The sequence below is a fragment of the Lampris incognitus genome, chromosome 8 (assembly GCF_029633865.1).
Source record: "Lampris incognitus isolate fLamInc1 chromosome 8, fLamInc1.hap2, whole genome shotgun sequence".
NCBI classification, from domain to species: domain Eukaryota; kingdom Metazoa; phylum Chordata; class Actinopteri; order Lampriformes; family Lampridae; genus Lampris; species Lampris incognitus.
In genome coordinates this window covers 10,370,182-10,395,852 of record NC_079218.1, presented here as the reverse complement: position 1 = coordinate 10,395,852, position 25,671 = coordinate 10,370,182, and the positions used below count along the sequence as shown (strand labels likewise).

The 25,671-nt window shown below is 48.2% G+C and overlaps 1 protein-coding gene across 1 annotated transcript in view; it reads left to right on the top strand.

Moving 5' to 3' along the window:
- Positions 1-25,671, top strand: part of gbe1a (glucan (1,4-alpha-), branching enzyme 1a) — a 251,284-nt gene that overhangs the window by 136,652 nt on the left and 88,961 nt on the right. The window contains exons 6-7 of the mRNA XM_056285228.1: positions 1,104-1,194; positions 14,125-14,334. Of these exons, the coding sequence (XP_056141203.1) occupies positions 1,104-1,194; positions 14,125-14,334 (301 nt within the window). The remainder of the gene's footprint in view (positions 1-1,103; positions 1,195-14,124; positions 14,335-25,671) is intronic.

Sequence of the window (25,671 nt, the reverse complement as noted above, 5' to 3'; positions counted from 1 at the left end):
TAATCACTGCGCCACCGTGCCGCCCAGGGGTATAAGAGGAAATAGCAAATTCTTAAATCCTCAGAAGCCTAATTTTCAGCAATAGCTGAGTGTACTTCACCTGTTCGGCGTGTGTCTGAGATGTCCTCTCGGTACTGACAGCTGCCATGAGAGCAGCTGTAAGTTTATCGGCGGAAGGAAAGAATATACAGCGAGAAGCAGACAGGTGCACCATAAGACACAGTGAGGCGGTAAACGCTAAAATAAACAGCATTTTCTCCGGCGCTCCCGCTGGCCAAAACATGCAGTGCTGTTGATGATTTTAAATGACTGTGCCCGGGAGAATTTGTGAGCTGTGTGTGTGTGTTTATGCGTTAGCATCAGAGAAGGCAGTGTGCATATGTATGCTTCAGTTGTGAGTCAATTCAGAATGCATGTGCTTCAGTTGACCGCTGTGTGCCTTCTCACATGGGACACTTGGTGGTGGCTCTGGTTTTCAGAATGTGACTTAGTTGTGCTCGCTCTGTTTTTGGCAGTTCTTATTCATAGTGTACCTTTGTTATATCACCCCAAGCTCCAAGCTCCAGCTTCACACCTGCCTCTGATAGGATCAGAGTGTCTCGGGTGGGGGTGGGGGCGTAGTAGACGGGTGGGGATTGGTGATAGCGTGCCAGTCTGACACCTGGGGCTGATGGCGAGGGCTGAAACGACTGACACACACACACACACACACACACATGCACACAGGTGCGTACACACAGTGTTACGCGCATAAGGGGCTGAAAAGAGGACGAAGTCTGAGAGGCTCAGTGGGGAATCCACCCAGGAATGATGGATTTCAGAGTAGATGCACCTCTCCTTCCCTCGCTCTATCACTCTCGCTTTCTCTCGCTCTTACTCTCTCGCTCGCTTTCTCTCGCCCTCTTTTGCGCTCGCTCTCTCTCTCTCTTGCTCTCTCACTCTCTTAGCCCTTTTTTTTCTTCCTACCTTTTTCGGAGCCCTACGGGGTAAAAACTTGACCTGCTGTAATCAGGAAGAAATGTCTCACACACACACACACACACACACACACACACACACACTTTCAAGAAGTGGATACTCATATTTTTTTGTGTCTTTTTCAGGATACAACTGTATCCAGCTGATGGCCATCATGGAGCATGCCTACTACGCCAGCTTTGGCTACCAGGTCACCAACTTCTACGCTGCTTCCAGGTGAGCGCACCGCCCCGCCCCGCCCCACACAATCGATGAAAGACATAAAACGAGACGTACGCCTTTCCACCTGTCGTTCCTTCTCTTCTGGTACGGCGGCGTGGTGCGGGTTGCCCGGTTTTCTGACCGGGCCCATTTTATTGTGTTTTGCTGAGAGTTAATGAGAAAATAAACAGGGAAGCAGCTGTGGAGAATGAAGGTGTGGGCGGTGGGGGTTGAAGAGTAAAGAAAATGTGTTTTAGAGAACAGACACCTGGCCACTGGTTAACCTCACCACGGTCCTTCATTTGTCTCTCTCATACACACACACACACACACATACACACACACACACACACACACACACACACACACACACACACGCGCACACACGCGCAGAGCTTAGTCAAACAAGCCTAATTATAGCTTTACCAGTATGACAATAAGACTTTTGGCTTTCTAATTGCCAATTACCTCTGGGTCACTGCTTTTACCCCCCTACCCCTTCACACACACACACACACACACACACACACACACACACACACACACACACACAGTCACACAGTCAGTCGTCCTCCTCTGCCCCCTTATTCTCTCCCACGTAGCAAATTCTGCATCTTTGACTCCTTCCTCCTCAGTTCCTCAGTTCTGCAGAGTCCACTACGGAGTCTACTAGAGTCCACTACAGAGTCCACTACAGAGTACGCTACAGAGTACACTACAGAGTCCAGTACAGAGCACACTACAGGACACACTACAGAGTACACTACAGAGTCCACTACAGAGCACACTACAGAGCACACTACAGAGTCCACTACAGAGCAGAGACTTGTGTCATTTGTTGGGGTTAAATTGAAAGGCTTTGCCTCAGCGAGGGGCGTGATACAACCTAAATGGCGAGCGTTGTGGGTTGGCACCATCAAACTGAGCTCTGCTGCTGCTGCTGCCCCAGCTGGTCTGTACTATGCTCCGCTGCTACTACATCACCTTAATTCCTCCAGCACACACACACACACACACACACACACACACACACACACAAGCATGCACACACATATACCTGCACACACACACACACACGCATGCACACACAAGTATCCCCCCACACACAGACACACACAAGCATGCACACACACATGCACTCCCCCACCACACACACACACACACCACGCATGCACACACAAGCACCCCCACATGTGCAGACACACGTACGCATGCACCCCCCACCACACACACAAGCATGCACACACATGCACTCCCCCACCACACACACACACACACACACATACTGGGTGCTACTAAATCACACTAAGCAAATGTGACAGAATAGCTAATCTGACTGTAAACACATTTGCGGTTAATCCTGAAATAGAAAGCGTTCTTGAACGTACAATACTGTTATACGAGAGAGAAAATTAAACATTCGCCAACAGAAAGACCGGCGGTCTGCAGCAAGGGGACAGGCAGCATATGTTCATTTCAAAATAACCCAAAACAACATATAGACTCACAAACATACAGTCCCATATGCACACACACACACACAGACACAGACACACACACACACACACACACACACACACACAGAGCAGTCCTGCAGTTACGGAGGAGAAAGTTGTGGTTGAAGGGGCTGTGTGTCATTTCAAACCTCAGCGTTCACCTTTTGTGCAATGCTAATTACAGCGACAAATGCAAACAGACAAGACAATATACCTGCTGTTTTGTAGGCCCTTCAGTGGGTGACAGCTTGCTGCGATAGAAACAACGTTTGCTGGCTACTGAGAGAGCGAGACGAGTCTTCCGTGAACAGCAGGAACGCATTTACCGGCTTACCGCCTATGTTGATTAATGCAGAAACCAAAGGTATTTATGGATCGCTTCCAGTGTGGAAGGATGGCGGCGCAAACTTGCGTTTGCGGCGGCCTCACCCAGTACCGTCCATGCAGTGTCTTTGTCCATGTCCGCATCTAAGTTTGTGTCTTCATTTGATGGCTGGGAGAGCTTGGTCTTCTGTCCTGTGGGCCCGGGGACCACAGCCCTGCCTGGAGCTGTGCCCGAAGAGGAAACACCGAGGGCGGTCTGACAGGACACAGAGGCAGGGCAGGCTAAGCTAGCCGCTAGCCCATGCAGGCCAGCAGTTCCAATAACACCAAGGGCGGTCTGGCAGCGGCCCTGCCTAGCGTTGACTGTTTTTGGCGTCGTCGTGTGGAGTGCGGGGAGGTGTGTCGGGGTTGTCTGGTTGGTGTTGGATCAGCTGGGATCAGCCCATGCAGACCGGCAGTTCAGACAGTCATCCTGGCGTTCGCTGTCTTGGACAGTGATTTTATATATGTATGTGTGTGTGTATGTATATATATATATAGGCTATATGTGTTTTGTAGTTTGGATATACAGGTGCATCTCAAAAAATTAGAATATTGTGGAAAAGTTCATTATTTTCCGTAATTTAATTCAAAAAGTGAAACTTTCATATATTCTAGATTCATTACACATAAAGTGAAGTATGTCAAGCCTTTTTTGTTTTAATCTTGATGATTACGGCTTACAGCTCATGAAAATCAAAAAACCAGTATCTCAAAATATTAGAATACTAGAAGAACCCCGCTACAATGTAGCGGTTTGGTTATCCACCCGTCTAAATCTCCCTCCTCTTCATCCTGCCAGCTAACCTCCTTCCCCCTGCCCCTAACCCCCCCCCCACTCCAACTCCATCCCCCCAAATGCTCAGAATCATCTGAAATGCTAAGAAAAGTGGTTTACACCCCCCCACTCCAACTCCCTCCCCCAAATGCTCAGAATCGTCTGAAATGCCGAGAAAAGTGGTTTTTAGCCATTTTTAGAAAATGCATATTTTGCATAATTATGCATAATTATTTTAATTATTTTAATTTTCTGCTATTTTTCTGGTCCTCTCTGGAACAATACCTACCACCTCCAAAAAAATTACGATCATAAGTGCATTTTTGCAAAAATGCATATATTTTGCATAATGCCAAAACATTTCGAAGTCCCAGAAATTTTTTTTTATATAGGTGAAAAAAATCAAAGATGCTCAGAATCATCTGAAATGCCGAGAAAAGTGGTTTTTAGCCATTTTTAGAAAAATGCATATTTTGCATAATTATGCATAATTATTATAATTATTTTAATTTTCTGGGATTTTTCCCGTACTCTCTGAGACAATACCTACCACCTCCAAAAAGAATTAGGATCATAAGTGCTTTAGTTTTCGGTCCTGCGATCTACACTAACACCACACACAAACACATTACGAAAATATATGAGTAGATTACATAAGACCAATCAAAAAAAGGATTCATAATACAGAAATGTCAACCTCCTGAAAAGTGTGTTCATTTATGCACTCAATACTTGGTCGGGGCTCTTGTTGCACGAATTACTGCATCAATGCGGCGTAGCATGGAGGCAATCAGCCTGCGGCACTGCTGAGGTGTTATGGAAGCCCAGGTTGCTTTGATAGCGGCCTTCAGCTCGTCCGCATTGTTGGGTCTGGTGTCTCTCATCTTCCTCTTGACAATGGTTCAGGTCAGGCGAGTTGGCTGGCCAATCAAGCACAGTAACACCATGGTAGTTTTGGCGCTGTGGGCAGGTGCCAAGTCCTGCTAGAAAATGAAATCAGCATCTCCATAAAGCTTGTCAGCAGACGGAAGCATGAAGTGCTCTAAAATCTCTTGGTAGACGGCTGCGTTGACTCTGGGCTTGATGAAACACAGTGGACCAACACCAGCAGATGACATGGCACCCCAAATCATCACTGAATGTGGAAACTTCACACTGGACTTCAAGCAACTTGGATTCTGTGCCCCTCCACTCTTCCTCCAGACTCTGGGACCTTGATTTCCAAATGAAATGCAACATTTTCTTTCATCTGAAAAGAGGACTTTGGACCACTGACCAACGGTCCAGTTCTTTTCCTCCTTAGCCCGGGTAAGACGCTTCTGACGTTGTCTCTGGTTCAGGAGTGGCTTGACACTAGGAATGCGACACTTGTAGCCCAGTTCCTGGGCACGTCTGTGCATGGTGGCTCTTGACGCACTGACTCCAGCCTCAGTCCATTCCTTGTGAAGCTCCCCCCAAGTTCTTGAATCGGCCTTGCTTGACAATCCTCTCAAGGCTGCGGTCATCCCTGTGGCTTGTGCACCTTTTCCTAACACACTTTTCCCTCCCAGTCAACTTTCCATGGATATGCTTTGATACAGCACTCTGCGAACAGCCAGCCCTTTCCGCAATGACCTCCTGTGGCTTATGGGATATTGTCAAGAGGAAGATGAGAGACACCAGACCCAACAATGCAGACGAGCTGAAGGCCGCTATCAAAGCAACCTGGGCTTCCATAACACCTCAGCAGTGCCACAGGCTGATTGCCTCCATGCCACGCCACATTGATGCAGTAATTCATGCAAAAGGAGCCTCGACCAAGTATTGAGTGCATAAATGAACATAGTTTTCAGAAGGTCAACATTTCTGTATTATAAATCCTTTTTTTGATTGGTCTTCTGTAATATTCTAATATTTTGAGATACTGGATATTTGATTTTCATGAGCTGTAAGCCGCAATCATCAAGATTAAAACAAAAAAGGCTTGACATACTTCACTTTATGTGTAATGAATCTAGAATATATGACAGTTTCACTTTTTGAATTAAATTACAGAAAATAATGAACTTTTCCACAATATTCTAATTTTTTGAGATGTGCCTGTATGTGTTCTTGTAGTTTGGATATGTTTTTGACTTTGTGTTGCACTGCTGTGGGCTGAGGGAAACGATACTTTGTGGAATGAAATGACAAATAAATATTCCCGATTCCTGATGTGCCAGGTGATCAGGTGTCATGTGACCAGGGGTCCTGCTTCACGTTTTACTGTACAGCATTTTAACTCCTTTGTCCTTGATGATAATGATGGATTACATTTATGTAGCACTTTATCTAGACACCCAAAGCACGTCACAGTGAAGGGGGGGTAGCGCACTTCAACCACCACCAATGTGTAGCACCACCTGGGTGATGCATAGCAGCCATTTTCCACCAGAACGCTCACCACACATCAGCTTGAGGTGGAGAGGGAGGAATCATTGAGCCAGTTACATGGGGGATGATTAGGTGGCCAGATGGAGAGGGCCAGGTTGGGAATTTTGCCAGGACACCGGGGACCCCCCTGCTCTTTGTGATAAGTGCCATGGGATCTTTGATGACCACAGTGAGTAAGGACCTCGGTTTTTACATCTCATCCGAAGGACAGCATCGTATAGTGTCCCCGTCACTGCACTGGGGCATTTGGATTTTTGTTTTTGTTTATTGGGACCAGAGGGGGATGGCATGGTGGCGCAGTGGTTAACGCGGTCCCCTCACAGCAAGAAGGTCCTGGGTTCGAGCCCCAGGGTAGTCCAACCTTGGGGATCGTCCTGGGCTGCCTCTGTGTGGAGTTTGCATGTTCTCCCCGTGTCTGTGTGGGTTTCCTCTGGGTGCTCCGGTTTCCTCCCACAGTCCAAAGACACGTACAGGTCAGGTGACTCGGCCGTACTAAATTGCCCCTAGGTGTGTGTGTGTTGGCCTGGCGGCCTGTCCAGGGTGGGTGTCTCCCCGCCTGCAGCCCAGTGACTGCTGGGAAAAGCTCCAGCATCCCCGTGACCCTGAGAGCAGGATGGATAATGATGGATGGAGGACCAGAGGGAAAACATCCCTCTACTGGCCCACCAACACCATTCAGTAGCAACTCAGTTTTCCCGGGAGGTCTCCCATCCAAGTACTAGCCAAGGCCATACTTGCTTAGCGTCTGTCATTCGACAGAGCCAGGGTACATGTTGGTATGGCTGCCAGCAATACTGAGACGACATCCCACATTTTTGAAGCAAGATAAAAACCAAACTCAAATAAAAAGATAAAACCATCTGCTGTAAATTAATATGCTCATCTCTCCAAAAACAAAAGTTGTCCTATATTTAGACTGTTCGCATCTGGTCACCCTGTGTGTGTGTGTGTGTGTGGGTGTGTTGGGAGGAGAGGGTCCTTTACATTGTTTCAGTACCTGCTGATATTTACTGACCATGTTAAGAAACAGGAACCGGTGCAGAAGCAGGGCGGTGAGGTGAAAGACTCGCATAACGTGGTGTCCGTGAAACAAGAGGAGCCAACACCAACCAGCGTGCATGAAATACAAAAAACACTGTTTAGGCACTACTTTAATGACTTTTCCCCTCAGTGGAAACACAGGTGTGCAGGAGCATGGCTGCAGCACAACAGAGCAGCGATCTGAGCGGGTGTGGGCTAACGTGAGGCGAGGCGCCGGTGGCTTGGGTATCTTATGTTGAAATGAATGAGTGTCTTGTCTTTTTTTTTTAAAAATTTATGAACATATTTTATTGTCATTTTAGGAAAACAAACATTTAAAGAACATTTTAGGAAAACATAAAACAATGCATTAACATAAATTGTTCCATTGTTGAACCCGTCCAACTCCCCCTTCCTGTACACCCCACCCCCACCACCACCACTTTGAGCTCCTTATCTTAGGTCAAGGAAATATGAAGATATAACAAAAATACATTACTGTTAAGAATGATAATAAATGAGGCACATTAGTGTAAAACAAAGAGAACAAGAAAATATATATACACACACACAGACCAGCATAAACGACAGTAAAGTGTACTGCGTATATGTATGGGCCATTACAGTGCATGGTAAGTTGTTGGGAGATTTGAAGATTGTCAACGTGCTGCCGAACTGTAGGATTTAGCTGTGAGGTTGTGTTAATCATCTCGTCTGTGTAGCCATTGTGGGGAAAGGGAGGTCAGACTCTTGACATAAGAGATCAGAGGCCGCCGATGACTGTAAAATCTGTCCGTCGAACCTCGTATGGAGAATTCGATCTCCTCCAACTCCATGACAGACACAGCGAGCGCCTGTCCTGATGCAGCGGTGTTGCGGCATGCATGTCGTGTCTGCGGCTCAGAACACCGTTCAGTTGTCCGGTGTCCACACTGCTGCTACAGACTATTGTTGTGCTTCTTTTGTCTTTAGCAAAAGGGTGTTGGAGCAATGCTAAAACCAGATCTTTTGGGATCTGCTGCAAGTCTGCCGGCGTTACAGGACTCGCGTCGTGCGACTGGACGCTGCGTGTCGGGCTTTAAAGCAACATACCATCCTCGTCTCCCCGGGGGCCGTGTGTGCAGGATTGCGCCTTCACGCTAGCGCGCCTGTGCAGGTATACGTGCACATGTGCGTGTGGTCTCTTCAAAGTACCATAAATTAATTGAAAGCAAAAAAGTAGGTAAGGACAGCAAGGGGGGGGGGGCGAGGTGGAGAAGAAGAAGAAAGGAACATAATGAGTGGAGTGCAGACCATCAGATGAGAGCAGAAAATGTCTTAAGGACTGAGCCTAATAAGGACTGGAGTGAACATAATGGTAAAACAGCCAGAGTGTTCAGGGGACTTTTTCTCTTTTAAGTGATCTGCTTAGTATTTCACAGGAGTCCTTAAAACATCTCTGTGAGAAAAAGGGGTGGACTAGTGTTGGGAGGAATGGGGGGGGCAGGGAAAAGGAGGTATCGGCGCAGTTATATTACGAAATGGTTCACAAGGGTGCTAGCCGTTGGAGGTAATAAGTAAATAGCTCTGTCTGTATTCATTTTTCTCTGTCAGTTCCTTTTTAACTGCATAAACAGGTGGTCTTTTCCTTTCATCAGTGCTGTTTGTTGGAGAATGGAGAGGGTGAAAGGATCAGTAGTTACAGAGCCACCCTATTCTATCATTATATAAGGCTTGTTTATTTTTCCCCGGAGTGGTCGTACCTTGATGGTAAAGCTTATAAAGCCTGTGTCATGTGAGTTTACCGGCTCTTTCAAATGGTTTCATGATTTTTCTATCTCCACCAGGCAGCAGCCTGGGGTTTGTGTGTGTGTGTGTGTGTGTTGGGGGGTTGTGTATGTGACTGTCCGCAGCTAAATTTGCAAGCTACTGGACAGGTCGCTAAAAAATTTTGTGCACAGTTATGACTGTATGATGAAAAACCTCTCATGGGTGCGGTGATTAAAAACCTTCAAAAGAACTTTAGGCTAGTGACGTTACCCCGGTTCTCTGAGTAGCATGAGTGAGTGTCTCACACTGGGAGACGCCCATGGCGTGACATCATCAGAAGCTCCCACTGCATTCTGCCAGCCAAAATTGGCTGGAACTAAGTGTGTCAGTGTCAGGGAGGTTGGAGACCATCCCCCTATAAAAGGGCTTGACACTATGCTGCCAGTAATTGAAAAAAATGTTCACCTCTTCTTCACTACGAATGAGCGAAGAGGGTGGTCTGGTGAGGCACTTACTTATGCTACTTAGAGAACCGGGGTTATGTCAGTAACCTAAAGTTCTATTTCATAGCATTTGTTTTGTATCTCACATTGATAAGTACTGGCTCCAGGGTTGTTGGGCAGATGTTACCGAGGGACCAACTGTCCCAAAATGAGCCTTACTGAGGCTTAGCCACACTATGGCTAAAGCGAGCCTGTACAACCTGGCGAACATATGTAGGGAGGCTCAACTTGCTGCAGTGCAAATCTCCTGAATGGAGATTCCTCCGAAAAGGGCCCATGAGGTGGTGAGGGCGACACGGTGGCCCAGTGGTTAGCATTGTTGCCTCACAGCAGGAAGGTCCTGGGTTCGAACCCCGGGGTTGTCCAGCCTTGGGGTCATCCCACGTTGTCGTCTGTGTAGCGTTCTCCCCCTGTCTGCAGTGGGTTTTCTCCCGGTGCTCCAGTTTCCCCCACCATCAAAAAGACATGCATGTTAGGGTTATCTCTGCCCCTGACCCGAGGCATGGAAAGATGAAATGGAGTTCGTAACCGGGCGCTGCATGGCGGCTGCCCACTGCTCCTAGCTACACAGCTAGGATGGGCTAAATGCAGAAAAAAAAAACCTGTTAGAATGTGCATGCAGTCCCTCTGGTGGCTGCAACCCCTTTGAGCTACAAGATAAAGCAATTGCCTCCACAATCCGGTAAGAACGCTGCTGCTTTGAGACGGGCTTCCCCAAGAGATTCTTTGTCCAAGACAAAAAGCTGGCCATTTTTCCTACAGCTTTTGGTTCTGTCCATATAGATGCATGAGGCCCGCACCAGGCACAACATATGTAACCGCTTATGCTCGTCTGAAGAGAATGGAGGATAGAAGAACACATGGTCAATTGGGGCACATGACCCGTTTCTTTCTATTTTTTGTCTCCCTGTTAAAGGAGGTTTTTAGGGAGTTGTTCCTTATCCGATGCGAGGGTCTAAGGACAGGATGTTGTGTTTCTGTAAAGCCCCTTGAGGCAAATTTGTAATTTGTGATAATGGGCTATACAACTAAAATTGACTTGACTTGACCCTAACACCTTAGGCATAAAGGCAGGGTTAGTTTGTAAGGTCACCATTAAATTCCCTGAAGAGAACTTTGTACATGCCTGGTGTACTGAAAAAGCATGACTCTCACCCACTCGTTTAGTTGAAGCAAGAGACAGCAACAAAGCTGTTTTAAAGCCACCATTTTCAAGTTCACTTGTTCCAGTGGTTCAAAAGGTGGGACTGAAAGGGTAGCCAACACAGTGGGAAGGGCCTAGAAAGGGGTCTGGTTTAGACACAAGGAGCTTATGGTGTGCGCCCCTTCATTAAGTGGCAGACCAAGGGATGCTGTCCCACAGCCTTCCCATCAAAACCAATATGGCAGACAGAGATAGCTGCCAAGTATATCTTGATGGTGGAGAAAGCCCTCCCTTTTTCCACCATGTCCTGTAAGAAAACCAAGATCACAGCCACCCAACACAGAAAGGGAACTTCTTGTAAGTCTGAGCACCATTTCTCAAAAATTGACTATTTACTCTCATAGAGGGACCTCGTTGAGGGGGGCCTTAGTATTCTGGATGGTCTCAATGACACCCAGGATGGAGCTGCCTGCTACAGCATGCTTCTCCCTGTACGGTTTGTTGTGCCAAGATTAAGCAAATTCCTTCAGTAATTCTGGGAAATTGTACCATCCACCACACTGATGGTACAATTGTATTAAAAGCAGAGCTGTAATCAATAAACAACATTCTGACATAGGTATTTTTCTTTTCAAGGTGTACTAAAGCAGTATGCAGAGCAAGTGAGATGGCGTTATTGGAACAGCAGGCAAACTGTAATGGGTGAAGTGTAACAGGAATATTACATTCTTTTTATAATAATAATGATAATATTTTATCCATTGTCCAAACCGCTTATCCTGCTCAGGGTATGCCGGGGATGCTGGAGCACTATCCAAGCAGTCATTGGGCGGCAGGCGGGGAGACACCCTGGACAGGCCGCCAGTCCATCACAGGGCTGAAACACACACATTCACACTTAGGAACAACTTAGTGGGGCCGATTCACCTGACCTACATGTCTTTGGACTGTGGGAGGAAACCGGGGCACCCAGAGGAAACCCACACAGACACGGAGAGAACATGCAAACTCCATACAGAGAACGACCCGGGACCACCCCCAAGGTCGGACTACCCTGGGGCTCGAAACCAGGACCTACTTGCTCTGAGGCACGCTAACCACTGCACCACCGTGCCGCCCCCAAGTGTTAGCTTTTACAAGCAAATTCGATCCAAAGGACAGAACCTTTAAGTGCTCATGACTTACGAGCATATTTTAAATACAGCAGGGAAATAAGTAGACTACTTTAACTAAGCTGGTGGTCAGCTAACGGCATTCCATTGCTGTACAGTTTATGAGGTAAATAAAATTAATGACAAATGATGATAATCATAAATAAAATAATAAAAATAATGACAATAATAATAAATAAAACAATGAATAATGATAATAATACTAATAATGTAAGTAATGATGATGATGATAATAATAATAATAACTTTATATAGAACTTTTCTAATGTTACAAAGTTCTTTACATAAGAAATAAAACCAGACAAGGCAAAAATGGGAATAAGACCAAAGGACATGCGCAAAGGAGGTAACAGTGATAAATGAATAAGATCAAATAAGTAGGAATAAAAATAAAAAGGGTATAAATAAATAAAAAAAAATATCGGACATTTCTAAAAGCTTTCACACAGAGAAAAGTTTTAAGAAGAGATTTAAAAGAAGCTAGAGACTTTGTTTGTCTGAGTTCAACAGGGAGAGAGTTCTATAACGTAGGGGCTCTAAAATGCCCGATCATCCGTTGTGACAAACCTGGGAATAACTCTCACGGCTCCATCTGCAGGTCTTAATGGTCGAGGGGGGGCATATACCAGGTCAATAACACAAAAAACTAAAACCAATAAGGGTATCTTTCAAAAAATGAGCAGCTACAAACGTGTTGGTGATTTGGACAGTTGTGTGTTCTGTAACCCTCACGCGCCCTGCATGAACCGACAGACAGATAATTCCTCCCCCAATCTCCACGATGGCGACGACATTCAGTTCAGCTCCCTTTAATGGTGAATTAGAGGTAGGGTAAAACGACAATACTCTCAAAAGGCTGAAACGTAGCAAGATGTCAGCAAATGCTAAAGGTTGATGCTAGATCCAACAGGGTGTGGGCACGGAAGTAGACGTGATTGGTTGTTGCGTCGGCCAATAGGCAGCGCGGAACCTTGAAGCGCACTGACTGCCAGACCGACAGACAGAGCAATCGTTGGGGCGAATTAAGTTAACGTTAGTTAGCTAGCGATAGGGTTACAGTACGACTGGGCGATGTTAAGGGCAGTTGTAAGCTAGCCAGCTAAATGTTTCAGTGCACATCGTTTGTTTCAAGTGGGTGCGCTTCGAGGTTCTTGCGCTGTCTATTGGCCGACGCAACAGCCAATCACGGCTGCAACAGCCAAACAGCGCGGAACCTCGAAGCGCACCCACTTGAAACAACAACCAATCGCGTCTACTTCCGTGCCTACACCCCGTTGGATCTAGCATCAACCATACTAAAGCCATGAGGAGATCTGCCATGCTCTCGCTTATTCTCTATGCCTACTGCGAACTACCGCGAGATTACCTTGTTCCCATGAGACTTCACGAGATGACGTTATCGGCGCTGAGGTCTCTTAAAGAGACAGTACGTACCGAACAGGGGACTTCTTCTCAACTACTGACACAACAGTTGAGGATTGGCTTTATTAGAAATATCAGCGATAGAAAGTGTCAAAAAAAATTACATTTGTTTTGCTGGCAGAGTTTCATATTCATCTTTATGGACAAGACAGTGGTGGTGTGCCTCCTTACGTCACCTCCTCTGACAGGTCATTGCTCCTCCTGTCAACAACAGCCCATCTGGCAGCAGACCCTCCATGTATGTCCATCATATCAAATTGCAGCCTTGAGCAGCTCCATTAAAAATGAATGAGGGACTAGCTTCTTGTGCACACCTAATGCTTGACTAAACTTTCCTTGAATGAGGGATGAGCTCTTTCTCTTTTTCTATCTCTGTCTTTCTATTACTCACTCGGTTTGAGGGATTTAATTCCTGGCGGGTTTCAAGTCCAAACCTGTCCATTAGTCAGCGATGATGTGGTTTATTGTGCTGGCCCCACATTGTCACAACACTTTTACACACACACACACACATTTAATTCTCTGTTGTGTTTTGTATAATCTGAAGCGCTGATGTTCTGTTATTTGTTGCTACAACTACACACACACACCTACATATATACCCACACACACTCCTACACCCACACCCATCCACACCCCCCCACATACACACATGTAATTCTCTATTGTGTTTTTTATAATCTGATGCACTGATGTTCTGTTATTTGTTGCTACACACACACACACACACACATATCTACACACTTCCACACACACACACACACATACACACATACATACAAGTACACACACAAACAAATCTACATCCACCCACATACATATGCATACACACAAAAATATGCACAAAAACCCACACACGATTTTCTCTCCTTTTCTGTCGATGCAGTCGTTTTGGTACCCCTGAAGATCTGAAGAGGCTGATAGACAGAGCTCACTCCTTCGGGATCGCCGTGCTGCTGGACGTGGTCCACAGTCACGCCTCCAGCAACACTGCTGATGGCCTGAACCAATTAGATGGCACAGACGGCTGTTTCTTTCATCCTGGAAAGAGAGGACTGCATGCTCAGTGGGGCTCCCGTCTCTTCAGCTACAACAGGTGACAGTTGCATGGACGCACACACTCACACACACACACACACACACACACACACACACACACACACGTACTGTACAAACACACGTGCAGTGGGAACAAACCCATCAGGCTAGACATGTCTGACTTGAGTTACAGCGGCTGTAGAAAGATGGTTGTATAAATGTGTTCCACGAGTAATTATTCTGAGTTCCTCATTCCAACACCACCCTTCAGCCTGGTATGAAAAGTGTCAAGTCTGAATTTTTTATCAGCCGAGTTCTAACATGCCACCAACAACAAACGGGGGGGGGGGGGGGCGGGCGTCTGGGTGGTGTGGCGGTCTATTCCGTTGCCTACCAATACGGGGATCGCTGATTCGAATCCCCATGTTACCTCCGGCTTGGTTGGGCGCCCCTACAGACACAATTGGCCGTGTCTGCGGGTGGGAAGGCGGATGTGGGTACGTGTCGTGGTCGCTGCACTAGCGCCTCCTCTGATCAGTTGGGGTACCTGTTCGGGGGGGGCTGGGGGGGAATGGCGTGATCCTCCCACGCGCTACATCCCCCTGGCGAAACTCCTCACTGTCAGGTGAAAAGAAGCAGCTGGCGACTCCACATGTATCGGAGGAGGCATGTGGTAGTCTGCAGCCCTTCCCGGATCGGCGGAGGGGAGGGTGGAGCGGCGGCCGGGACAGCTCGGAAGAGTGGGGCAATTGGCTGGATAAAACTGGGGAGAAAAAGTGGGGAAAGAAAAAAAAACAGACAGGAGAGGACAGGAAATACCAAAGCCCAAATCTGGCACGATGTGCAGATGTGATGGTCAGTCGGTCATTTACATATGCAAATGCAGGTGCAGACACGAGGCATCGGAGAAGAGCCCGAGCATAACAGGGATGCTGTTCAAAGCCCCGGCTGCAATTGTTTCATTGGCTTTCCCTGTTTGGGTTTATTAATTGCTGGTTTCTGTGGGTGTGGAAGCTTTGTTATTGTTGACGTCCGTTCGCTGTTTGTTGGACCAATTATGGTCGATCCTCCTGGGGACCGGACCGGACTCTTCAGATGTCTGCTTATAATCTCCTGATTCCTTTCATCCCTGTGTGTGAAGCGAGTTGATCTCATTTACACAAATCTCTTCACCCGACAGAGGCGAGAGGGTCTCTACCGCTTTCAATTATTGTCTTTCTTCTTCTTCTTCTTCTTCTTCTTCTTCTTCTCTCTGTCGTTCACTCGCACATGAGCGTTTACCTCCCTTCACGCTCTGCCATCCTCATTCTCACGTCTCATTTGTCTCATACTCTCCCCATCTCCCCGCGACTCCCGTCTTCCTGTTACAGTCCCCCCCCCCCTTCCCGCTCCGTCCCGTCTTCTCGGGGTCGGCCCGCTCACTCTCAATTTCTCTCTCCGACCATTTTCTATCACTCTGTCCATTTTTATTCCGCCATCATTCACTCAGTCTCCCCTTTAATCACTCTCTCAATCACTCCTCCCTTTCCTTCCTCTGCCCCTCACTGCCGCCTCCTCTTGTTTCCCTCCTCATCTGTAAAACGGCGCTCGTGTTCAAAATAATGAGCGATGATTGATGGCGATGATGTGCCAGTATTATAGTCTTCATGAAGAATACAAAACAGACACTTTAGATGGGGGTGTTATCAAACCTGTGGCCTTAAACAGGGCTGTCAATGTGGGGAATGTCAGTAGATTACATGATGCCAGTTGGCAAAAATAGCGGAAAATTAGATTTTGAAGCCGCGTTATTTGTTGACGTACAACAGAAGACGTACGACTGAGTCCTCATAGAGACTGGAGGGAGTCAGAGTTGGCCTTAACTTTAAAGGAAGAGTCGACACACGGCACAAACACGGGTAAGAATACAAATACAGAAAAAATACCCGTCTCTGGGCGTCCGGGCAGTGTAGTGGTCTATTCCGTTGCCTACCAAAACGGGGAACGTAGGTTCAAATCCCCGCGTTACCTCCGGCTTGGTCGGGCGTCCCTACAACCACAGTTGGCCGTGTCTGCGGGTGGGAAGCCGGCTGTGGGTATGTGTCCTGGTCGCTGCACTAGCGCCTCCTCTGGTCGGTTGGTGCGCCTGTCCGGAGGGTAGGGGGAACTGGGGGGAACAGCGTGATCCTCCCACGCGCTACATCCCACTGGCGAAACTCGGCACTGTCAGGTGAAAAGAAGCGGCTGGCGATGTATCGGAGGAGGCATGTGGTAGTCTGCAGCCCTTCCCGGATCGGCAGAGGGGGTGGAGCGACAACCGGGACAGCTCAGAAGAGCGGGGTAATTGGCCGGGTACAATTGGGGAGAAAGGGGGGGGGGGATTGGAGGAGGCGCTTTTGTTGGCAATTGTAGAACTCCCTGAGCTTGATTCCAAAATTTGGCACGGCGACGTTCCGCGGTGGTCCATTATTTATTATTTAGTTAAGCGATAATTAGCTTTTCAGTTATTTCCAGTGACACAAAGTAACGACGGTGTATAGCGACGTCTCTCAGTGATGTGTTACAGTGTTGCTATGGTTACCACGCGTGAATATTCTCCCGTTTTATCTCTTTATATGAGGAGCTTATGGTGCTGGAGAGAGGCAACCTGAGTTTGCAGGCAAGTTTATCACCTGTGGAAAACCCCTGTGTCGCCTTCACATTGCCGGTGACAGAGCAACGCACATACATATGTATATGTGCCTGACAGCACTGCATTACGGGCTTCAAAATAAACTTCAGCTGGCTTCAACTTTTCTCGCCTCTTCAGTAATGCGGTGAAGCATCAACCAATCACAATTGTAAGGAAGTTGTTTCATCGTTTCCGCTTCCTTTCTCGTCTCTCCCGAAAGGTCCTTGTCCCAAGAGTGGAGCAAAAAACTCATACTTGCTGTCAGCCAGTTTCCTCTGTACATATCCGTCTATCGATTATCCAAACTGCTTATCCTACTCAGGGTGACGGGGATGCTGGAACCTATCCCAGCGGTCACTGGGGAGACACCCTGGACAGGCCGCCAGGCCATCACAGGGCTCCTCTGTAAATATTTTATTTGTAATTATTTGAAAAATTACAAAGTGGCACAGTGGTTAGCGTGGTCGCCGCACAACAAGAGGGTCCTGGGTTCGAGCCCCGGGGTAGTCCAACCTTGGGGTTTGTCCCGGGTCGTCCTCTGTGTGGAGTTTGCATGTCCCCCCCCGTGTCTGCGTGGGTTTCCTCCGGGTGATCCGGTTTCCTCCCACAGTCCAAAGACGTGTAGGTCAGGTGAATCGGCCGTACTAAATTGTCCCTAGGTGTGAATGTGTGTGTGTGTGTGTGTGTGTGTGTGTGTGTGTGTGTGGGTGTGTGTGTGGGCCCTGTCATGGTCTGGCGACCTGTCCAGGGTGTCTCCCCGCCTGCCGCCCAGTGACTGCTGGGATAGGCTCCAGCATCCCACGACCCTGACAGCAGGATGAGCGGTTTGGATAATGGATGGATCTTTACCAAAGATAATAGTACATTGGACATTCGGGTAGCGTGGCGGTCTATTCCGTTGCATACCAACATGGGGATCGCCGGTTTGAATCCCCGTTACCTCCGGCTTGGTCAGGCGTCTCTACAAACACAATTGGCCGTGTCTGCGGGTTGGAAGCCGGATGTGGGTATGTGTCCTGGCCGCTGCACTAGCGCCTCCTCTGGTCGGTCGGGACACCTGTTCGGGGGGGAGGGGGAACCGGGGGGAATAGCGTGATCCTCCCACGCGCTACGTCCCCCTGGGGAAACTCCTCACTGTCAGGTGAAAAGAAGCGGCCGGCGACTCCACATGTATCGGAGGAGAAGACATTCATGGTGCGCAAGCCCAAGGCGACTTTAATCACGTCATTGAGAGTTTGAACGCCATCTGAAGGGCGACTGGGCGACAGAGTCGCTCCCCACACTTGACGGTTTTGTAGCTTTGTCGACTGTAGTGTGAAAACACAGTTGGTCTAAGTATTGCTCACTGTCTTCCCAGTCACGTCCCAGTCTGCGGAGGTTGATTTTGGCTTACGTGTTGTGTCCCTCCTCTATTGAGGGGTGACATTGTTGGCCTCTGAGCCAAACGGAGCTGGATCCATCTGAATTTGTGTCAAATGTGTCGTGAACAATGTTGGAACAGGAAAAGAAATGTGGTTAGTGGATTTTGTAACTCCCTAGATTTCATCTCACACATGCCGCTCCATGCATGGCTTTGGTCTGTGCAGACTTTGGTTCAGTCCCTCAAACAGCCTTCAGAGCGGTCGTCCCTTGGCGATGGGAAACTTCACCATGAGACAAAGTCGTCTCCGTTTTCTGTTCCCACGTTAGGTCTACATGGACAGACATTAGATGGTCTGCGTAGGCTTCATCGCCCCATTGAAATCTCCCTTTCTTCCTCGCTCTCCGTCTCTCTCACTTGTCGCCCTCTGCGTTGGCGGTTCCGGTGTGAGCGAGTTGTTGCGGCGGCTATGGCGAAAAGTTGAGTTGACTCTTAAGTGGTGAGCGGCGAGGACAAGCAAAGGCGATCTGGTCTTCTTAAATTCTTCTTTCAACTGGGACTGCGGTGCCGTCACCTCGCGTCAATCGTGCGATTCCCAGCACCAATCGCAGTGGCCGTTTGATCAGTCGCTCGTCGCAAGCATCCGCGTGGCAACCTTGAGGCGACCGCTGCCCCGCGGGCCTTCTACACGGCCGGCAGACGGTGAATAGAGCCGCGGTGACGCCGTCTTTCAGGTGGGTCACCTCTGCTCCCTCGCTCCTCCTTTCAGACAGCTCGCCTCTGCTCCCTCGCTCCTTCTTTCTGTGCAGTCAGTCATGTTTTCATCAGTAATTAATAGTCAGCTTTGTGTGTGTGTTTTCAAACACACCTATGTGAGTGTGTCTCAGCATCTCGTGTGTGTGTGTGTGTGTGTGTGTGTGTGTTTTCACACACATCTATGTGAGTGTGTCTCAGCATCTCGTGTGTGTGTGTGTGTGTGTGTGTGTGTGTGTATGTGTTAGCTCACTAAAACCCATTTTTACTGCCTTTTCTGCTCAGTCTTGACACCTCTAGACTCGGCTAATGTCAGCAATCACAGCTCTTTTAACGAACCCCGGCCATGAATATTACCATGACAACCCGAGAAAAAAAACACACCGGGGCGAAAATGAGTTTTTCTTCTTCTTCGTTGTATATGTGTGTGTGTTTGTGTGTACCCATGTGAGTGTGCCTGCATTGATGTGTATGTGTGCACAAGTGTGTGTATGTGCTTGCCAGTGTTTGTGTTTGTGTGCAGACGTGTGTGCACGTTGGAGGGTCTGAGTGCGCACGTCTCCGCACAGGGTTTTGTGTATACATGTGTGTGTATGTGCACACCTTTGCCCATGCTTGTTCCCACATGCACTATTTCAACCCTTTGCAGTGATGCCGTCTTGTTGTTATGAGCACCAGCATCTAGTCTCTCTTTTTTCTGTCATGTGTGTTTTGTTTACCGAGTACGAGTGTGAGTGTGCACACACACGCACACACACGTGCATGTTTGTGTGCGTGTGCGTGTTTGAATGCACCAGGGCTCAAGAATGTATGGTGTGGTATGGCGCTTTCTAACAAGGAGATCATCTCACTTCAGCCTTGAAGACCAACAGGGGGTGGAGAGAGAGAGAGAGCAAGAGAGAGAGAGAGAGGCGAGAGAGAGCAAGACAGATAATGAGCAAGCGAGAGAGACAGACAGAAAGAGGAGAGAGTCAAGACAGAGCAAGACAGCGCGAGCGAGAAAGAGAGACAGAGAGAGAGGAGAGAGAGAGACAGCGAGAGAGACAGATAGACAGAGACAGAGCTCCACTTCTTGACCACATGTGACAAATTCAAACATATAAGAAAAGAATACCACCCCAAATTCACAAAAATAACAAAAACACTAATACATGTTGACTCTGCCCAGGCAGCCCCCTACTTATTAGGTGAGAAAGCCCAATGTGCATGTGGGAGCAAAGTGCGTAGCAGCTGCCACAAAGTGAGTACAATGAGTGACTAAAATCACTTCACTAATATATGTCTGTTTGTGTGTTTGTTTGTGTGTTCATTTGTTTTCAACTGTCTTATCTTGTTTGTATTGTTTGTTATGACATTAAGTATTTTGTATCATATGTTATTAATACTTTGGCAATATGAGAATGCTTGTCATGCCAATAAAGCACATTTGAATTTGACAGAGACAGAGAGTGAGATAGAGACAGACAGACAGAGAGAGACAGTGAGAGACACAGAGAGAGCAAGAGAGACAGACAGACAGACAGAGCGAGAGACAGAGAGCAAGAGAGAGAGACAGAGAGACAGAGCGAGAGAGAGAGAGAGAGAGCAAGAGAGACAGTGAGAGAGACAGAGACAGAGCGAGAGAGAGAGACAGAGAGCAAGAGAGACAGTGAGAGAGACAGAGAGAGCAAGAGAGACAGACAGACAGACAGACAGACAGACAGACAGAGCGAGAGACAGACAGAGAACAAGAGAGAGACGGCGAGAGCAAGAGAGAGAGACAGAGCGAGAGAGAGAGACAGAGAGCAAGAGAGACAGCAAGAGAGACAGAGAGAGCAAGAGAGAGAGACAGACAGACAGAGCGAGAGAGAGAGAGAGAGACAGAGCAAGAGAGAGAGACAGACAGAGCGAGAGAGAGAGACAGAGCAAGAGAGAGAGAGTGAGAGAGAGACAGAGCAAGAGAGAGACAGCAAGAGAGAGAGAGAGAGAGACAGCGAGAGAGAGCAAGAGAGTGAGACAGACAGAGAGAGAGAGAAAGAGCAAGAGAGAGACAGAGAGAGAGAGAGAGAGAGAGAGAGAGAGAGAGAGAGAGAGAGAGAGAGAGAGAGAGAGAGAGAGAGAGAGAGAGAGAGGTAACCATCTGGTAGTAAAAATGCATTTTTATCGAGTTTTTTTTTTAAAATACTTGTTTGTTTCCAATTTGTTTTATCAACTTAAACCACAATGAGCACAAAGATAAGTGATGATACGAACGTGGTGTGAATAACGCAGCCCCACACCCTGCATGGCTTTCCTCCAACTTCTCTACCGCTTCATCAAACGACAAACACAACTTTGGCTCACGAGGAGAAGAGGTAGAATCGGGGCTTTATGGAAAAAGAAAAAAAAGAACTGTTGGCAGAGGGGAGCGTGAGATCCGTGACACAAAGAGATTTTTTTATTTCACAGCTTGAGAAGAATGGAGTTTACCAAGATGTCAGTTTGGTAATTCACTCGCTCAGAAAAGGGGCTTTTTAAATTTTTTTATTTTTTACTCTTTGTGGGTTTTAAAGGCAACTGTAGCCAGAATTGCAAAAGCGAAAATAAAGTTTGTACCTTCAGGAATCGGGGAACATTTATTTGTCATTTCATTTTATGCACTTGGGTACATGAAATGAAACGACATATCGTTTCCCCCAGCCCACAGCAGTGCAACACAAAGACAAAAACACATCCAAACAAAAACACAAAAACAATTCACTGTCCAAGAGAGCGAACGCCAGGATGACTGTCGGAACTGCCGGTCTGCATGGGCTAGCAGTTAGCTTAGCCAGCCCTGCTTCCGCGTCCTGTCAGACCGCCCTCGGTGTTTCCTCCTCGGGCGCAGCTCCAGGCAGGGTCGTGGTTCATGGGCCCACCGGACGCAGCAGACCAGGCTCCCCCCAGCCGATCCAACGCCAGCTCTCTCAGCCAGACACCTTTCGACACACCTCCCCGCACTCCACATGACGACACCAAACACAGTCAACGCCAGGCGAGGCCGCCGCCAGACCGCCCTCGGTGTTATCGGAACTGCCGGGCTGCATGGGCTAGCAGTTAGCTTAGCCTGCCCCGCTTCCACATCCTGTCAGAACGCCCTCGATGTTTCCTCTTCGGGCACAGCTCAAATCAGTGTATATGACTGTGTCGTCGTCAGTGTCATTTGTGTACTTCTTGAAAGGAAGGAATAATCTTGTTGTGCTCAGGGAAGTCAGAACACAGAAACCTCAAGACAGACGTGGATTCAGCGGTTGGTTTGCACTTGTGCATGACAAATCACTCAAAGTGCCACAAGAGAGTGAGAGGGTTCCATATTGGGTGATGTGCAATTCACAATGACCTGAACATCGGTGTGGTTACACAGCAGTCGTATTGGCAGATGCCAGATCCCTCTTCGATTTATTTCCACATATGAATGTAGTCAAAATCAGATCCGAAAATATCCAATTCCTTGTAGTTTTTTCCCAGTTACACGGGTGTAATACATATCTGATCTGTGCCACATGTGAGCAGAAAATCAGAAATGATTCATCTGTACCAGGCGGTCTGCGTGTCCTCTGGTACACTCCAAAGACATGCATGTTATGGCAACAGCTACAGTATGATATTGTGGCGAGCCAGCGTGGAAGAAGGAGTCGCGAGGCAGAGATCTCTTTGCAAGTCATGTTTCCCGTACACTGCACGACCCTGGGAGTGTTCTTTTATTTACACCCCAACCAGAACTAAAAACACAATGCTTTCCCCCCCATAGTCACAGCCGGCGACATCAGTCTGACTCACAGTCCTACAGTCAGTAAATGGTTTTCTGCCTAGTCCGAGTCAAACCCCCAAACAAACACAACATTAACCACAACATGAACACAACATCACTAAAGCACAATTTTAACATGAACGTTAACAGTCCCATCAGCCCTTGCACTCCCCCAGCGCAGAACTGACGACAGAGCAACTGCCTCCCCCGGTTGTTACATAGCCCCCGTGTCCTCGTGATCCCATCACCCAATACGTTTCCCCACAAATGTCCAGGGTGCTGTCTGTGGTGAACAGGCCGCCTGGGTCTCACACGAAGCGCAACTGAGGGAGAGACACACTGATCGCGCATGGGGTGCTACTGTCGCCCCCATCCCCAACAACAGGCGGAGCAAGGGGTACACCACCCCAGGCAGCCTGCCCATGACCTAGCCAGGCCCCTGCCAGTGGCTGTGAAGCTTGGGGAAAATCCCCTTCTTGCAAACGGGATAATACTCCCATACCATGTCCCCTCTCATGAAGGCCTGCCCAAGGCATTGTGTGTCATAGGCCCTCTTCTGCTGCACTCCAGAGCCAGCCCGGCCCTGGCGGGTGCAGGAGTTGCAGCAGTGCATGTGCAGCTCCACGTCTCACCGGCAGCCAGGACAGTAGAACCGCCCCCTTAGGCGGTGGAGGGTCTTGGCCTTCCCGTAGTGCCCCACCCCCATCAAGCCATGGACCATCTGGACAAACTGGGGACGGAGCACACGGGTCACCAATAGCTGCGGGAGGTCGTTCCCTCGTCCGGGAGTTTGCCACCTCCAGTACGCCAACCCATCCTGGAGCTCAAAGTTGCCCCACTGAGAGTGGTAGGCCTTTACCTTAGGCACGAGTGCTAACACCTCTGTCCACTCAGGGCGCCACCCCATCTTCAGCCAGCCCCTCACCAGCACCACGGTCATGTCTGCCTCCTGCTACTGCCTCAGTTGCTGCGTGGTCAACGGGAACCACCTCTTCTCATTGCTGGTAGTCTGGATGGCCACCACTGTTGGCGCAATCTGGCCCTGTTCCTCTTGCCATTAGCAGTAGCGGCACTCCAATGCCGCACCGGGGCTCTGTGCCTGCTGAGCGGCAGCTGCTCGGCGACTCCTCCCTCAGCCGGACCAGATTACCACAGTCTTCGTGCCAAGGGTGACGGTTGCCTCCGACGCAATAACATGGGCTCCCCAGCAGATCAGCTGGTCCAGGCCAATGATTCATGGGTCTTGGATGTTGGCGAGCCAGAACTCATGTGCCAGCTCCTGGTCTCCAGCCTGGACTTGCAGTAACTTCTTCTATCTCATGCCAGCCTTTTCTCCTGTCACTGTCATCAGCTGGGTGTTGGTTGGTGACCATGCCACCAAGAATGTGCCGGTGGTGCCCGGGAGGATGCCAGATTACATCAGGGAAATGGTACACCCAGTGTCTACCAGGGCCCAGCAGGATCGACCTTCAAGTTGGCAGTCCAGATAGTCCTTTGGTGTGCCCTAGGCAACCCACCAGCGTGCATCGGCTTTGAAGGGGGGCTGGAGACTGGATTGGGAGTCCCCTAACTAGGCCACTCTGCCATTGTTTCCCCACCGGCCAGGTTACTCTGGCTTTCAGTGCTGGTGTTTGGCAGTCACGGGCTATGTGACCAGGCTCGTCACACCGGTAACAGCAGTCAGTCGGCCGGGCTGGACGTCACCTGGATGTTGAAGGCCATCGCCGAGACTGCTGTGGTGGAAGCCAAACATGATGGACCTCTTCTACCTCTTCCTCTTCATCATAGTCTGACCACCTGACGTGCAGTCGGAGGGCGGGGACCTTCTGTGTGGTAAGCCATGTGGAGAGTACCACCGTGGCCTGTTCGGCTTCGCAGAGAGCCTCGCTGAGGGATTGGGGCATGGCAAGGCGGTAGAGATCTCTTTTTAATAGCAGCATTCATGTCCCATACACCGCACGACCCCGGGAGTATTCTTTTATTTACACGCTGACCAAAACTAACACAATGATTTCCCCCCAGAGGTCACAACTGGCGACATTAGTCTGAGTCACGGTCCTACGGTCAGTAAATGGTCTTCTACTTAGTCCAAGTCGAACCCCCAAACAAACACTGTAACTACAACATGAAAGCAACATCACTGAAACACAATTTTAACATGAACGTTAACAGTCCCATCAGGCCTTGCGCTCCCCCAACACAGAACCACTGACAGTCAGAGCGACCACCTCCCCCAGTCACTACAATATAAGCGGTGTGTGACATAAACAGTATTAATACAAGCTGTGTGTGAATGACTTGCTAACGCTGTGCTGCTGTGTGTCTGGGAGATGTAGGTGGCAAGTTGACAAATTTTACATCTAAACAAAAAATGATCAATAAAAGTGTCACTAACTTGTCATTTCGTTTGTTCATTCATCATATAGTCATCTGTAATTTTACACCACTCTACGGCTTGTCTTCTCTTTTTGTCATGCTTTCTCGATCAGATCCTGAGATGTCTTCTGTCTTGAAAGAGACATCTCTCCTGTGACACTGCCGAGGTTTCACCTATTTTATTCCTGAAAAAGTTTTTCTTTTTCTTTTCTGTGGCAGTTCTTCCCCATCTGAATCGAGTGTCTATGATTAGAGTGTGCCTTAGCTTATCATTTACCATATTAACCTGTTTTTGGAGAATGTAATAGTTAGGTCCATAAGTATTTGGACAGTTACACAATATTTGTAATTTTGCCCCTGTACACCACCACAGTGGATTTGACATGAAGTATTTGAGATGTGATTGAAGAGTAGACTTTCAGCTTTAATTTAAGGGGTTGGACAAAAATATGGCATTAACTGTTCAGGAATTACAGCCGTGAATATACAGGGTCACCCCATTTTCAGA